The sequence below is a fragment of the Molossus molossus genome, unplaced genomic scaffold, assembly GCF_014108415.1.
Source record: "Molossus molossus isolate mMolMol1 unplaced genomic scaffold, mMolMol1.p scaffold_m16_p_16, whole genome shotgun sequence".
NCBI lineage: Eukaryota > Metazoa > Chordata > Mammalia > Chiroptera > Molossidae > Molossus > Molossus molossus.
This window is the reverse complement of record NW_023425351.1, coordinates 63,410,623-63,426,641: the sequence shown is the minus strand read 5'-3', so window position 1 is coordinate 63,426,641 and position 16,019 is coordinate 63,410,623. Positions and strand designations below refer to the sequence as shown.

The 16,019-nt window shown below is 33.8% G+C and overlaps 1 protein-coding gene across 2 annotated transcripts in view; it reads left to right on the top strand.

Moving 5' to 3' along the window:
* Nucleotides 1–15,464, top strand: part of TMEM65 (transmembrane protein 65) — a 53,353-nt gene extending 37,889 nt beyond the window's left edge. For both annotated transcript variants that reach the window (XM_036264437.1, XM_036264436.1), the window contains 5 exons: nucleotides 2,269–2,336; nucleotides 8,221–8,275; nucleotides 9,116–9,158; nucleotides 11,261–11,366; nucleotides 14,845–15,464. In XM_036264437.1, the coding sequence (XP_036120330.1) occupies nucleotides 2,269–2,336; nucleotides 8,221–8,275; nucleotides 9,116–9,158; nucleotides 11,261–11,366; nucleotides 14,845–14,961 (389 nt within the window). In that variant the 3' untranslated portion in view covers nucleotides 14,962–15,464. The remainder of the gene's footprint in view (nucleotides 1–2,268; nucleotides 2,337–8,220; nucleotides 8,276–9,115; nucleotides 9,159–11,260; nucleotides 11,367–14,844) is intronic.
* Nucleotides 15,465–16,019: the final 555 nt, after the last annotated feature.

Here is a 16,019-nt window from a genome sequence, read left to right as displayed (position 1 = left end):
ATGTGATATTTTATAGTTCAAAGTTCTAGCATTGTGTCTTGGATTTATTAACCAAATTTTTACTAATGGCAGTTAATCTAATATTAGTTTAATAGCCTTAGCACCTAATTTTAAGATATTTGTAACTGGCCAGCTTTAGAGATGCCAAAATGTTAAGTAATCCCAAAGGTTTCAAATTACTTTGCCATATTTACATTTCAAAAACAATTGAGAAGGTGATTTGGGAGACTTTTCTAGGGTCAACTATTTAAGTAGCTTTTTCTTCACTACAAATTGTTTCATTTAGTAAATTTTAAAAATTTTATTATATTATTTTGATGTATCAAATTTGTATTATATTTTTTGGAAATTGGGATTGTGTATATATTTTGGCTGCTTATTATGAAATTATGAATGGCTAGTAGTTAAACAACTAGACAGGCAAAAAGTAAAAGAAATAGGACTAGATTCTTTAATTGAAAAATCCCATTTCATTATGTCCTATTTGATTGTTATCATCTTCAATAGCATGTGAAATAATACTCTTTATAACTAAAAAGGTTTTGCTTTTCATCTTGGACATTCTTGCTTGATAACATGAAGAAATCTGAAATGACCTAGGATATATATTATTTTCCCTTGATCTTAGTCTTTAATAGTGGTTGTGAGTAGAAGTGTTTTTTGTTTTTTGTTTTTTTTTTAATTTTTTGTTTTTTTTTTATCCTCACCCGAGGACACTTTTCCATTTTTTGTTCAGATAGAGTGGGAGGGAGAGAGAGGAAGAGAGAGAGAGAGAAACATCGATGTGAAGGGACACATCGAGTGGCTGCCACCCGCACGACCAACCAGGGCCGGGGACAAACTGCAACCGAGGTACGTGCCCTTAGCGGGAACCAAACCCGGGTCTCTCTGTACCGCAGGCCGACGCTCCAACCACTGAGCCAAACTGGCCAGGGCGTTTTTTGGTTTTTTTGTAGGTTTTTTGGACTGTTTATTAACCTTCCTTGATTGACTCATTATAGTAATATCAAACTGTCATAATTTCTGGATTATACAGGGGCAGGCAAAAGTAGATTTACAATTTTTTATATGAAAAATATATAATACAAGAATAAATTATAATGCAAGAATAAACTGTGTTTTATGTACTCATAACTGTAAACCTACTTTTTACCCACCCCTGTATTTTAATTATACTATCTGTGGATGTTACTGCATAAAAAAGAAGACTCTAAAGTCACTGAAACTTAACACATAACCAGTTGGTTTAAGGGACTTTATTTTTTGGATATGATATAAAACTCAAAGCTTTGATGTTTAACCAAAAAAATGTTCTTGATGTTAACTATACCTTAGCAGTTTCATAGCTTGATTAGAATAAAGTCTTTTAATTATTTCTAGCTTTTAATCTGTTTCACTGTCTACCTTCAATTCTCTCAATCTGAAATTCTCTTTCTTTCCAGGTTAGTGGTCGTCAACTTAATTAATAAATGTTTGTTGAGCATCTCTGTGCACTAGGCATTCTGCAATGTGCTGAAGATGCAAATATGAAAAAAACGAGGCTAAATGTATAAAAAATATATAGGTATTAGTTCTTCCTAGTTACACTTCTATTATCTCAGGTTATTCAGATTGTATGCTAGATAGATGAGGTAAGGAAGAGGCCAAGTTACATTTTGATTTAAATAAAACATTGTTTGTTTATAGTTTGTGAAAGGAAAGCATTCAGGGATACTGATGCATTGTGAGGGAGGAAAAGATTTTGCACATAGATATCTAATATAGATGAGATAATCACATTTTTCTAACATTTGTTTAAAAAATTATTTAGTGAGTAAAAGTGACCAAATAGCTGCCTTGAAAAATGATTTAGGGAATTTTTTATTATTTCTAATGTGGAGATCAATTTTATGATATCAGTTTTTAGGTATAAGAGAGAAACAGATTGATGTCAATATCAAGTAAACAGGTAGAACATGGTATTTATAATATGTATTTACTTATTTGTTCTGCCATTAACTGTATAATTTGTGTGTGTTGCCAGTAAGAAAACACAAAAGCCTAATACAATTGTTTTTACACATTATGTTTTTTATTTTTATTTTTTTCTCGGTTTAGCTTCTACTAAGTAGCTAGACTTGTAGCCAGAGCAGAATCTTTTGGCTGTGGGTAAGCAAATTCCAAAGCTTATCAAATCTATTTAGGAGACTTTAATTATATGGTCTGTTTTTGTCATTTTAAAATTATAGAAATCTTAAAATATGTTTTTCTGTTTTTGCTGTTTTTCAGTATTCATCCACAATGCGATACCTTTTATAGGGTTTGGCTTTTTGGATAATGCAATTATGATCGTTGCAGTAAGTTCTTTCTTTTACTCCTTATATTTTGAATTAATAGAGAAATGTATGGGGTCTAAATTTTTCTAATAATTTACAAATTGTAGCTATAGAGTTTTAATTAACATGAATGAAGCTATTTTTTACTATATATTATGCTAATTAGACTATAGCTCAATTTTAAAGCATCATGTATATTATTTATTAAGACTTGGTAAAACATTGACAATAATAAACACATATTTATTGAATCTATATTATCCTGTTGTAGTTTTTAACATTCTTATTAAAGAAAAAAGTATGTAAAATTTTCTTATGTTCTTTAATTGTTCATTTAAATTGTTCATGAGTTCATATCAAATGTATGTTATTTGATTAGTTCTTTGTTCAGTTATCCCATGCAAAATGTTTTAAAGGGTATTTTGATACAGTCTATCTATCCATTAAACTGGAAGATGTTATAAATTTCAATTCAGAGCACTATGAATATATACCTCTTCTGTCTTTGTTACATTGTAACATTAAAAAGAGTTTTTCATTCCTTTGCTCGGGTCATTTTAATGTAAGGGTGTTCTTTTTTTTTTATGAATTTTTTATTTATTTTTTTGTTACAGATATTTTACCTTTTTACCCCATTGGCACCCCCCACCCCATCCCACCTTCACCCCGTCCCCGGCTTAGTTGTCCATGTCCATTGGTCATGCATACATGCATATAAGTTCTGTGGTTTATCTCTTCCCACCCCCCCACCCCCCACCCCCTCTTCTGAGGATATCAGTCTGTGCCCTACTTCCATGTTTCTGGGTCTACCGTATTCCTCAGACTGTTATGTTCATTATATTCCGTATGTAAGTGAGATCATGTGGTATTTGTCTTTTTCTGCTTGGCTTCTTTCACTTAGGATAATACTTTCCAGGTCCCTCCATGTCGTCTCAAAGGATAAGAGATCTTTCTTTCTTACTGCTGCATAGTACTCCATTGTGTATATGTACCACAGCTTTTTTATCCATTCGTCTACTGGTGGACACTTGGGCTGTTTCCAGATCTTAGCTATTGTAAATAGTGCTGCTATGAACATGGGGGTACATATATTCTTCCTGATTGGTGTTTCAGGCTTCTTAGAGTATATTCCCAGCAGTGGGATCACTGGGTCAAATGGAAGTTCAATTTTTAATTTTTTGAGGTAACACCATATTGTTTTCCATAGCGGCTGCACCAGTCTGCATTCCCACCAGCAGTGTATTAGAGTCTGTAAGGGTGTTCTTTAGAAGTTAGTCTCGGATGGCTGATTTACTATTATTACTATTATGTGACACCTTTTGTTAATGAATACCAGTATTGTTGGGTTCAGATTCTAAAGTCAGAAAATAAGTCCATGATTAAAATGCAACTATTTTGAAATTACCCAGTGCTCTATCCACTTCTCTTCACTGACTCTGACTTCAATAAAATTCTGTGAATTCTAGCTGTTGTGCAGGAAACTGTTAAAAAAAAAAAAAAAAAGAAATGATTTTTGGATTATCGAATGTGAGGAAAATACATATGAGAGATGAAAGGGTTTTTTGTTTTGTTTTTTGGTGTTTTGGAGATCATGTACTACTACAGATGGACATAAATAGAATATTTGGTTTTAAAATAGGGATAAAAGGATAATTTACATTGTATAGATTATAAAATTTGCTTAAAGAATATCTAAAATTAATGAACAAAATGCACTGGTGAACAAAATAGACCCAGAGACATAGAAAGGAGTATGGTTCAGACTGACAAACCTCAGAGGAGAGGGGTAGAGGAGAGGGATGAGATCAACCAAAGAGCTTATATGCATGTATGGGTAACCAGTGGACATAGACGACAGTGCTGGGGCGGAGGGGTGGGATCGGGAGGAGGGTGTCGGGGGCGGGGGGGACATCTGTAACAAAAAATAAATTAATAAACAATTTAAAAAAACATTATTGACATTTTAAGGAATTACTGACATTATGTCTATAGCAACTCAAAAATCTTTAATACAGTTTTTAAAAAAAGGGAATGCTTAAAAAATCAGCAAGGGCATTTCCTATTTGTAAGCATTTGAACAGGGCCAGATTAAGGCCTCCAATGGCCTCCACTTACATCAGAGGTTCCAGAGACTTGGGCTTAATGAAGATGCCAGTGGGATAGAGCTGGGCAACTTGTAGCTTGATAGCATTTCCCGATACATCAAGTTAACAGTGTTTGCCCTGGTAGAAAGAGAAGAAAAATATGGAGTAATCCAGAAAAAGTGATCATAACCCAACATCCTCTAAAAATAATGGAAGTGTGGTTTAGGGGAAGATAAGGGATAATGGATTTCTAAGCATTGTGATGGATCACTGCAGAGCATAAATAAAAGTTTGATACACTGGTCATCACTGAAAAAAAAAATCTAAAATTGGTTTATTCAAGAATGTTTTTTGTTTGTTTGTTTGTTTTGCTATATAGTCTCATTTTATGTCCAGATTGGTGGGAATCCGATATCCAGAAAGTCTAGCCATTTACCTAGGTGAGGAATCTGACAGGGTTCACACAGCAGAAAGGTATCCTACTTCATAATAGTCACAGAAGATACTCTAACATTCACACAACTTCGAAGGTGATAACACCCAGTGGATAATTCCTTTACAGAATAGTCTGGCAAAAGCCTCTAAAATGTAATTTCAAAATGCTAGATTTTTTACTGATTTGAACATTTTCCTAATATGTATATAAGAATAAAATTGGCTAATTTATATATCTGAATGTGAGATGCTTATTCAGCCACTTAGAACTATATTGTCTTTTCTGAAATTACCAAAATCTAAGGTGGTTAGATGATTAAATTAAATCAAATCTAATTGTAATGAAAGCCTTGTCATGATGAATTTATAAACTATACTTAAGACTTGATGTGTTTCTTGAATAGATTGTCTGAATGAAAGTCTTTCTGTGGCAAATATTTCTTTCAATTTTACATGACTCATTCAATGTTTTATATATGTTTTTATTAACAGCTAACAGCCCCCATACTTCCATCTTAATAATCTTTTTTTTTTTCATCTCAATGGGGCAGACCTTAGATATTCAAATGCTGAAAGACTAACTTCGCTACAGGGAAGTGTTGAGACTATATATTTGCTTACAGAGAGGCTCAGGGAGATTTTGAAGAGTGGTAGTTTTTTAGATCCTGAATAAGACCTTTACTTATGGTCTTATCATTTATATGAAATAAATATCTAAAGTAATATATATCAGCATTTAAATAGAGCTACCAACAAGATGAAACACCCACATTCTAGAGTCAAATTATTGTACTATTTGTGACTCAGACCCTTTGTCTCATAATTAGTATAAGTGAGAGTGGACTATTTTTGTAGTCCCCAGATGGTTGACTCCAATTTAGCAATATTTGTTTTTCTAGTTTACATTGAAATCCATTTTCAGGGACTCAATCAATAGGTTATCATTTATATAATACTTAAACAAATATTTAAATCACTGGTTTCAATACCTGATTGAGAGTAGTAGATGTGGCAAAAATATTATCCTGCAATAATGGCAAACTAATTCAGGGACAGTGCAGTTTTCCAAGAGGCTTTGTAATACACTGTCAAGATTAAAATACATAAATAATATAAATATAGAATCTGTGAAAAGGGAAACAGTGATCATTATTATAAGATTTTTCTTTTACCTTTTTTAAAAAAGTATTGATTTTGGGATAGCTATGTCTGTTTTAGGATAGTAATTTGTTTTGTTTTTTTCTCTGTGGTACATGCCCCTAGCGGGAACTGAACCCGGGACTCTCTGGTACGCAGGCCAATGCTCATCTGCTGAGCCAAACTGGCCAGGGCTGGGATAGAGATTTAAGAAGACATTTGATTCTGCTTTTCTATCATAGACATTTGATATTTTCTTCTTTCCAGTTAGGTGTACTCTCTGGGCTGCTGCTACCCTGGTTATAGTAATAAAAACAAATTTGTATATATAACTTCTTGTAATAGATTTGACCTTTATTGTTGACTACGAATCATATTGAGTTTTTGGTTTTATAGCCTGTTAATTATATTTTTATGTTATTGGGATGTTTTCGTAAGTTAGTGAGTTTTTGGATTTTTTTTATGGGGCAATTTAACTAGGATAGACTTTATTAAAATTTTAGAGTATATTAACTATATTAAGGTGATGAACCAGGTATACCTTTTTTTTTTTTTTAATCCTCACTGGAGAATATTTTTCCATTGATTTTCAGATAGAGTGGGAGGGAAAGAGAGAGAAACGTCAATGTGAGAGAGACACTTCGATTGGTTTGCCTCCTGCACGACCCCGACCAGGGCTGGGGACCGAACTGCAACTGAGGTATGTGCCCTTGACCAGAATTGAACTGGAGACTCTTTGGTCCAAGGACCGACGCTCTAACTGCTGAGCCAAACCGGCCAGGGCATTAAGACAATTATTACATTTATTTATAATTTCTAACTCACCTGTTAACATGAAATTTGATTTAACTATGGAATAAAGTAAAGGAATGAATAGTCTATTGCCTTACTGACTTTGACTTTATATGAGGCTTTTTATACTATTAGAAGTTTCCTTAAATGTAATGAAATGATTAAGCACTTAAATACTTGTTAAATACATTTATTGCAAATGGATTCTTCTTGGGTCATTTCTAATGATTTGTTGCTGTCATAGGTGATATATTGATTCTTTATATGCTGTAACTGTCAGGTACTTCTCTTCTGTATTACAGCTCCAGTGTTGTTTGTTTTTGTATCCATTTATAAAGATACTCATCTTTATTTGTGCCTGTGCTTCGGAAATCTCTTCTTTGGGTTCCTATACAACCTTGTAACTTTAAATGCCTGAGAGACCTTTGTGCATCAGGCTGTTTCAACCATAGTCTATAAGAATTTGTTTTAAAGGAGTGGAACCAACAAGCCTAGGGGAAAGAAAATTGGGGAAAACTTAACTCAGCTTCTCCTTACTTTTATAAATAATTGATTAATGCAATATTTCGACACACCAGATAGCATTCTTTTTTTCTCCACAAATATCATCGAGAATTTTAAAAATTTCAAGCATTAGTATTCAAGAGAGCATTTGAAAATTAAGTCCATTTAAGGTAGAATAACCCAAGGATTAGAACTGAACTAGCACAATAGTTCCTAGGATTTCTTCTTTAGTCTGTGTAATTACCCATTAAAATAGTTTAATCTTCTTCACTTCACTTCTCTTTAAAGTAGAAGTAAAAATATGAGCTCCTCTTTTCTTCAGAGGAATGAGCTAGATGTAGAAAGTCTTAAATTCTCTCATGCAGTGGAAATACAATAGAGCCTCATTTTTGTTGGAGCTCTATTGCATTAAATGCTATGCTGCTTATAAATGAATCAGATAGTTCCACTACATAATGGCTCAAGAACTAAGTGTTAAAAGGGTAATTTTTGAAGTTTATGATATTTTGGGTCTCTAGAAACTGGATGAGTCTGTCTTTTTAATCTTTTATAGGATAAATAACAATAGCATAGGTGTAGCATTCAGAATTTAAAATATAGGTGAGTTTGTCATCTTTGTGCTCAAAGAGCTTTAAAGCACCTTTTCTCTGTGGTAGAAAAATATAAATCTTAGATTCTTAATGATGAATTGTATTGTGTATGTGTTGCTATGTTTTATTTTTATGAAAGCCTAATTTTAATGAAAATATTGATGTTATTTCTTCACAAATACATATACTTAATAATTAAGTGAATCGCTGCCTTATATGTGCATATTTCTGCATATTTTGTATATAATTTTGCTGTGATAATATGTTTGACTACTTTATATGTGTTTATTAATGCTTTGTATTCTGTTATAGTCACTACAGCTTTAACATTTTAAGATTAATTTCTTTGTAATCGCTTTTCAGGGAACCCATATTGAGTTGTCTATTGGAATTATTTTGGGCATTTCAACTATGGCAGGTATTTATTCTACTGTGTGTATATTTTAAAAATATTTCAGTAGGTTAGGTGTAGAAGAGGATAATTTATTTGAATGAGTTTACTCGTTGAAATGTCTACTAGTTTATCTCCTAAATTCTATTCTTTTAATTCTTAAATTTGAATATGTAGTACTTTTTTTTTCTGAGAAATTTTAGATATTTTATGTTAGTTAATGGGTAACAATAATCTATTATATTGACATGTTTAAAAAAGTTTTTCTTTTAATTGATACCCTGAAAACTTTCTACCCTTTTTCTCTATTAAATTATTTATTTTCAAAATGGGTAGAAACGTCAAAAAAGAAATACAAGATGGAAAATTTAATTTGGTTCTATCTTTTTCTTTCCTCCCAATTAAAATTTTGTTCTTCATGATGGTGAAATTGGGGATAGTTTATTGTTGTGTGTATTGTATGGAACACATAAGTAGATGAGTTAATGAAAGATGAGTTAATTCCTTGAATTTCAGAGCTGTACATAGGGCTTTTCCAAATATCCAAATACATTATCTGAAATTTACAACTGCAAAATACTGTACACATGTTTTAATATTGAAATCAAAATGGAAACTGGCTGCAACAACAGAAAAAAACCTACACCTTGATATAGGGAGAATACTAGACCCTCTGGAGAATTGTGTTCTCTTATGAAATCTTGAGAGTCAGAGCTCTCCAGTGAGTTACTTTGGATACAGTTGTTTTAGTTTGAGAATTTTGATAATGCTTTCAGACCAGTGCTTTATTGATTACAAAGTGATGTATTATAATGATTTTTGTGACTTCCATGTAACAGTTTGCTTGTCCCTTTTTCACTTTTTTAGCCGCTGCTTTGGGAAATCTTGTGTCAGATTTAGCTGGTCTTGGGTAGGTCCATTCATTTATTCATTTGTTCATGTGTGTACTTACTTGCTCTCCTTTTCTTCTCTATTCTCCAGTAATTGAAAAGGCCTAAAAGAAGAAAGACATTTATGTTTATGTGTGTTTTAGAACTAAATTTTAAAATTTCTAAATCAGTAGTACTAAATCTTTGGTACATATCAAATATAGATGCCTGGGAACACCTCGGTCATAGAGAATTAGTGTTTCTGGAGATGGGGCCTTGACATTTGTGTTTAATAATCTTCTCAAGCACTTCTCATATATGCAACATTTTTCCTAAAACTATCATAATGTAAGCAGAGTTCGTATTTATATGTATGTATTTTATAGACATTTCCAAGGCTGAGACAGGTTTAAAAGTAAGAACCTCTATCATTATTCCACTCCACCCTCTTCCCACTGAGCCCCAAAATAAGAGATATGGTTCAAAGGTGAGGATACTGACTGGGCATGTTTTTTCTAGAAAGAGGAGCTTTCAAGGGGAATAATGACCCAAGCATACATATGTTTGGCCAATTTTTGCTCTTTTTACTCCCTGTGGCAGGAATGATGAAACAAACTGAGGATATCTACTTAGAAAAGGCCCCTTTTCTCTTTCTACGTTTATACTCCCACTTTCAAGTGGCAAATGGCCTGGGCTGCTTCCTGAGCTTGGGGAAGTCTGAGAAGTATAAATTAGACTAAGTCGGCATTAATTATAGTGATAAACATACTCTCTTGCTCAGTCTTTGTTTCTGTTTCTTCCTTCCTTGGTTCATTGGGGTGGTAAGTTTTGAAATTTGGATTTGAGGCTAATAGAAGTTTACTTACCCCTATAATCTAGGCAAAGGCAGCTTTATAAGTGATCTAACCCAATATATTAGACTTCTGCACTGGAGTTGGGGCCAAAACTGTTAAAAACAAAGTTTCTTTGCTTTGGGGCCAAGGCAGAAATTTTGTATTCCTGGAATTTCTGGCATAAATCTGTAATGCTATCACCCCTCAAATATTCCATTTCCCAGTTTCCAATATTAAGGTTAGTAATGATATTATAGCTGCTGTGATAGCTTTCTATATTTAATAGAACTAAGTGATCTAATGGATTTTAAGACCATTTAGTTTTAGATTGTATCATAAAACAATTATTTTTGGTTAGAGATAAAGATTTTGTTGGGAGACTTAATATTTAAGAACTATTTCTTCTCTACCTTTTATTTTTATTTATTTATTTTTTTATTCTCACTCGAGGCCTGTTTTCCATTTTTGCTCAGACAGAGTGGGAGGGAGAGAGAGGAGAGAGAGAGAGAAACATTGATGTGAAAGAGACACATCGAGTGGCTGCGTCCCGCACAATCCCAACCGGGGCCGGGGATAAACTGCAACCAAGGTACGTGCCCCCAGCAGGAACTGAACCCGGGTCTCTCTAGACCACAGGCTGACGCTCTAACCGCTGAGCCAAACCGACCAGGGCTCTTCTCTACCTTTTAAAAAATACCATTAAATAACAAATATCACATTTTGCTGGTTCTTAGATGCATAGTTTTTTTAGACTTAACAAATTTGACATTGGGATCCATCTCATCATTGATGACATACATAGTTTAATTGGCCATCTTTTTTACATTCCAATAAGTGATGGTAACTTAGAATTGATAAATACTTGAGATTGTCCAGAAGATTCTATGCTGTTTTTATTATATCTATCTGATAAATTTTGGAAGTTTTTGCTTTCTAGTGACAGTTATTAGTTTACATCATATGTTAAAGTGCTTTACTTTGAATTTAGAATAAAGCATAAATTGTAATTGTAAAAAAATTTATATACTTTGAATTGGTCTTTTAAAAGTAATGGTAGAGAATAAGTTCTCTAAGTCAATTAATTGATGTATGTATTAACTATAGTAATATTGAAAATAGTTTTAAACTGGATATATTTATATACAACAAGAAACAAAAGTTTGTGAAAATGTTTATACTGTTTCTAGGGTGCTAATTAGTTACGGGTGTAAAGTTATCTTGTTTCTCTTGTAATAATTTATTTTTTACTATCTGAGGACGTTTGTGTGTCTCTTTAACAGCTTATATTCTGTCCTCATGTATTTTTAAAGACTTGCAGGCTACGTTGAAGCTTTGGCTTCCAGGTTAGGCCTGTCAATTCCTGATCTCACACCAAAGCAAGTTGACATGTGGCAAACGCGTGTTAGTACACATTTGGTAAGTACTTTATATGGCTTATGATGATGAATTTGGGTAGCCAGCAAGTTCAGTCCCTTGAGAAATTTGAGACTAAAATTGATTTGAATGGAGTTTTTAACACAAATTGTCCAAGTCTGGGCAGTGTTCAGAGGAAGAATAATTTTGGCTCATACTTTGTAGGTGTATTTGATTTTTAAAAAATTCTTCATATGTTTCAGTTAATCTTAAGGTATCAGTTATGTGCTAGACATAAAATGAATATAAAGTAGTTATTTAGAGGATTGTTTTAGTAGAGAACCAGACATTTTAACAAATTATATTAGTGTGACATATGCAGTAATCGGATTATGCACTAGATATAGCAATAGCACAAGTGAGAGAATTAACACTTTGTGGGGAGAAATTTTTTGGGGGGGCAGATTTGTTGGTGATTATTATATTTAAGCTGATTTTTAAAAATTACTGATGGGAAATTTACTAGGTGAGCAAGAGAATTCCAAGTATATTAACTTAGCAAGTAGAAAAGCATGATAAAAACAGGGTGTGTTCAGAAAAATACAAGAAATTAATAATTACTGCGATATAATATGTAGTAGTTGTAGATAGAAGCAGTAGTAGAAAACAGCATTGGAGAATTAAGAATGGATCAGACAGGACAGGCATTTTTCTGTTGATGTATAAACTATGCCAAGGAGCTTAATCGTCATACCTATGTGATGGAGTGTTATTTTAAAAAGGAAAGAAACTGAGTGGATCACAGTGCTACCAGTTAAGTCAAGAAGAGGAAGAAAAAACAACTTTGTAAGGGAAGAGAATGAGTTCTATTTTGGACGTGTTGAATTTGAGATGTTAGTAGGACACTCAAGTGGTGAGACCTAGTAGGCATTTGGACTAAAGGTCAAGAGTTAGAGAGGTCTGAATTAGAAATGATGGGTATAATCATTCATTCATTCATTTGACAAGTATTTATTGTTAACCCATTATATGCAGGGTACAGATCTAGGAGTTTTGAACATACTAGTTAATAAAACAAGATCTTTTTTTTTCTTTTTTTCTGGTGAGTCTTATTTTATAGCAGGGTGAGGGGGGAGAAACAATTTAAAAACCTAACAAATAAAATATTTAGTATATTGGAAGTTCACAGTGTTATGGGAAATTAAAGAAAAGAAATAAAGCCAAGAAGAGTAAAACAGGTTGGGAGTGCTAGAATGGAGACAGTTTGCAATATTAAATAGGAGGGTCACTGCAGGCCTCACTGAAAAGGTTGGTGATAGTTAAAATTATGTGAGAAGGTAGGGCAGTGATTCTCTAAGTTTGATACCAGGACCAGCAGGACCAATATTACCTGGGTATTTATTAGATATGCAAATTCGCAGGCTCTACTTCAGAATTGTCTATTGCTGCATAAAAAATTGTCTGGCCCTGGCCGGTTTGGCTCAGCGGTTAGAGCGTCGGCCTGCGGTCCCGAGAGACCCAGGTTCGGTTCCCGCTAAGGGCACGTACCTCGGTTGCAGTTTGTCCCTGGCCCTGGTTGGTCGTGCGGGTGGCAGCCACTCGATGTGTCCCTTCACGTCGATGTTTCTCTCTCTCTCTTCCTCTCTCTCCCTCCCACTCTATCTGAACAAAAAAAATGTCCTCGGGTGAGGATAAAAAAAAAAAAAAAAAAAAGCCCAGCCGGTGTGGCTCAGTGGTTGAGCGTCGACCCATGCACCAAGAGGTTGCCGGTTCGATTCCCGGTCAGGGCACATGCCCAGGTTGTGGGCCCGATCCCCAGTGGGGGGCAGGCAGGAGGCAGCCAGTCGATGTTCTCTCTCATCGATGTTTCTATCTCTCTCTCCCTTATTCTCTCTCTAAAATCAATAAAGATAAAAAAATTTAAAAAAAAAAAAAATTGTCTGTTTGTGTGTGTCCAAATCCTGCAATTTGCATATAAATTGAAGGCCAGCTAGCTGATATCCATCAGCCAGAGTCATTGAGGAATTAGGATATTCTAAATTCTAGCAATTTGGCTTAACATTTTAACATTACACTTGGGATCAAGAGAAGATTCTTTTTCTGGGGTCTTCTCACATAGCTGATAATTCTGGTATTTTTTGTTGTTTGTTTGTTTTCTATAAACATTTAAGCAGGTCCATTTCCCCTCTTCTGTAACAAAAGTACCTCAAATACTAAACTGTTATATAAATATGTATTTATTTGTGTGTGTGTGTGTGTTTTTTTTTTGTATCCTCACCCAAGGACATTCCTTGATATTTTGTTCAGATAGAGTGGGAGGGGGAGAGAGAGAGAGAAACATCGACGTGAAAGGGACACATCGAGTAGTTGCCACCTGCACAACCCAACCAGGGCCGGGGACACACGGCAACTGAGGTACGTGCCCTTAGTGGGAACCGAACCCAGGTCTCTCGGGACCGCAGGCTGACGCTCTAACCGCTGAGCCAAACTGGCCAGGGCATGTGTCTGTTTTATTATAAAACCTCATAAGCATATGAATTCTATTCCTTAGTTATTGACTCTGCTTGTTATATGTTAGGATCAAACCTTCTATTCTGTAACATAACATTTGGTTATAATCTGCCTGTAGTGGTTGAAGTTAGTGATTAGCCATCTAGTTATGACATTAGGTAACTCTGAAATTTACCCATAATAGAATACATGCCAATACGCATGTGGCTTCTAACTGACATTGTATTTTAAAACCTCACTTGTAATTTGATTGTTTGAAACTGAAAATATTTTCTTGTAGAACAGTATTACAGTTGTACTTAAGTCTTTGGTTAACTGCAGTATAGTTAACTATAGGACCTAGTATCATAAAATCTGATAATAATATATATAAGTAACTCTTCTTACAATGGAAACATATGTTTCTGGTCCTGGATCAGGGAGCCAGAAAAGGATATCCTATTTCTTTCCCCCTTCTCTGCCCTATTGACTCTGTTGAGATAATTGTGTTGCAACTCATTGATTGGCATTCCTAAAGTGAGGGGGAAGAAAGCCTTGGTTTTCAAGGATGATAGCAGCAGGCATTCTAATGGAATGGGTGGGAAGTGGAAGTGGAGTCTATTAGCCATGGTCATTTCATGTATATGGGGAAGTCAGGAATCTACACTAGAATACAGTCTCTGTAAATATATATAAATAAATAAAAACATTAGCTAAGGTCAAAATAAAAATCTAGGTGAAGTTATTTTCTTGTCTTCTCACATTAAAATATATATCTAATTGTTAGTAAGTGTTTTCTACTTGAATATTTCTTTGATGTTATTTTTATGGCAATTTGATAAAAATATTTTCCTGGTTGCTTTGAACTTTACCATTTGTTCTAGAATCTTTTTGTAGCTTATTTTTATATATTAGTTATTATGATCAAAACACATGTAGTTACAGTTGAATTTTATATTACATAGTAATTGTTTATCATAGATACTTAAGCAAGAATTCCTATTACAGGGATAAAATAACTTTCAAAAAATGTTTTCTTTTGTTTCCTTAGGGCAAAGCTGTTGGGGTGACTATTGGCTGCATTCTAGGAATGTTTCCTTTGATTTTCTTTGGAGTAGGTGAAGAAGATGAAAAACTGGAAAAGAAAAATAAAAATAAACCTTCTTAGAGTACCTATAAAAAGATGTAAACTAATGTACCTCAATGATTAAAAATGCTGTCACAACATTAGGAATTAAGACAGTAACAGTGTATAGATATGGGATCAAATTATTCAGCATGTATTATGGAAAACACTAACTTATTGTTGCTTGGTTTTCTTAGGACATCTTTTTTTAAAAAAATTGTTTAGTATCATTTTATGTAAATTGTTGAAATGCTTTTTCATCAGTGGCAGTCAACATTTTACCTTTTCCTTCTCTTTCTTTATATATCCAAATATCATTTAAGTGTTAGTCATTGATGTACTGTACTGACTTGGGGTTTGCTTATTTGTTACTTAATGTGTACATGCATGAAAGCATTTTCTGTTGTTGTGTTCCCTACAGTTACAATTCAACCTTAAGATTTTTCCAAATTACATAAGATGTTTAATGTCAGTTGAAGATTTTTTATTCTCTTTCTGGCAACATCATTTTTATACTGTTTCACAGTAAAAATTCACAATAATATAATTTCAATCATTTTTATTTACTTCCACAACTATATTCAAACAGATGCAGACTTTAAGTATTTTAAGTTCCTATTACTTATTTTCATTTCCTAACCTTACTGTGTCAAGTGCCAGAGGTCAATCAGAATGAGCAATTATGTGGTCTCCCTACTACATAAAACCATATATATTAAGTATATTATTTCAAATTGATTTTTTTGCTTTTAATTTCTCAATTTTGCATAATTACATGGTGGTTTTGACTCCTGAGAGGAATAAAATTATTATTTTAGGGTCTTTTAAATGGTGATTGTAGAATCAGAATGAACTAAGGGTTTGACATGACACGAAAATTAAGAGGCTAAAATTCTTTTTAAGAGAAATAGAGAATGGGAACTGTCAAGAAGGTTTATGATGCCCTGGCTGGTTTGGCTGAGCACTTAGAGCATCAGCGGGTTTGATTTTGGTCAAGGGCATGTACCTCGATTTTGGTTCATCCCCATCCCTGGTCGGGGCCCTGTGGGAGGCAACCAGTCAATGTGTCCCTCTCACTTTGATGTTTTTATCTTTCTCCC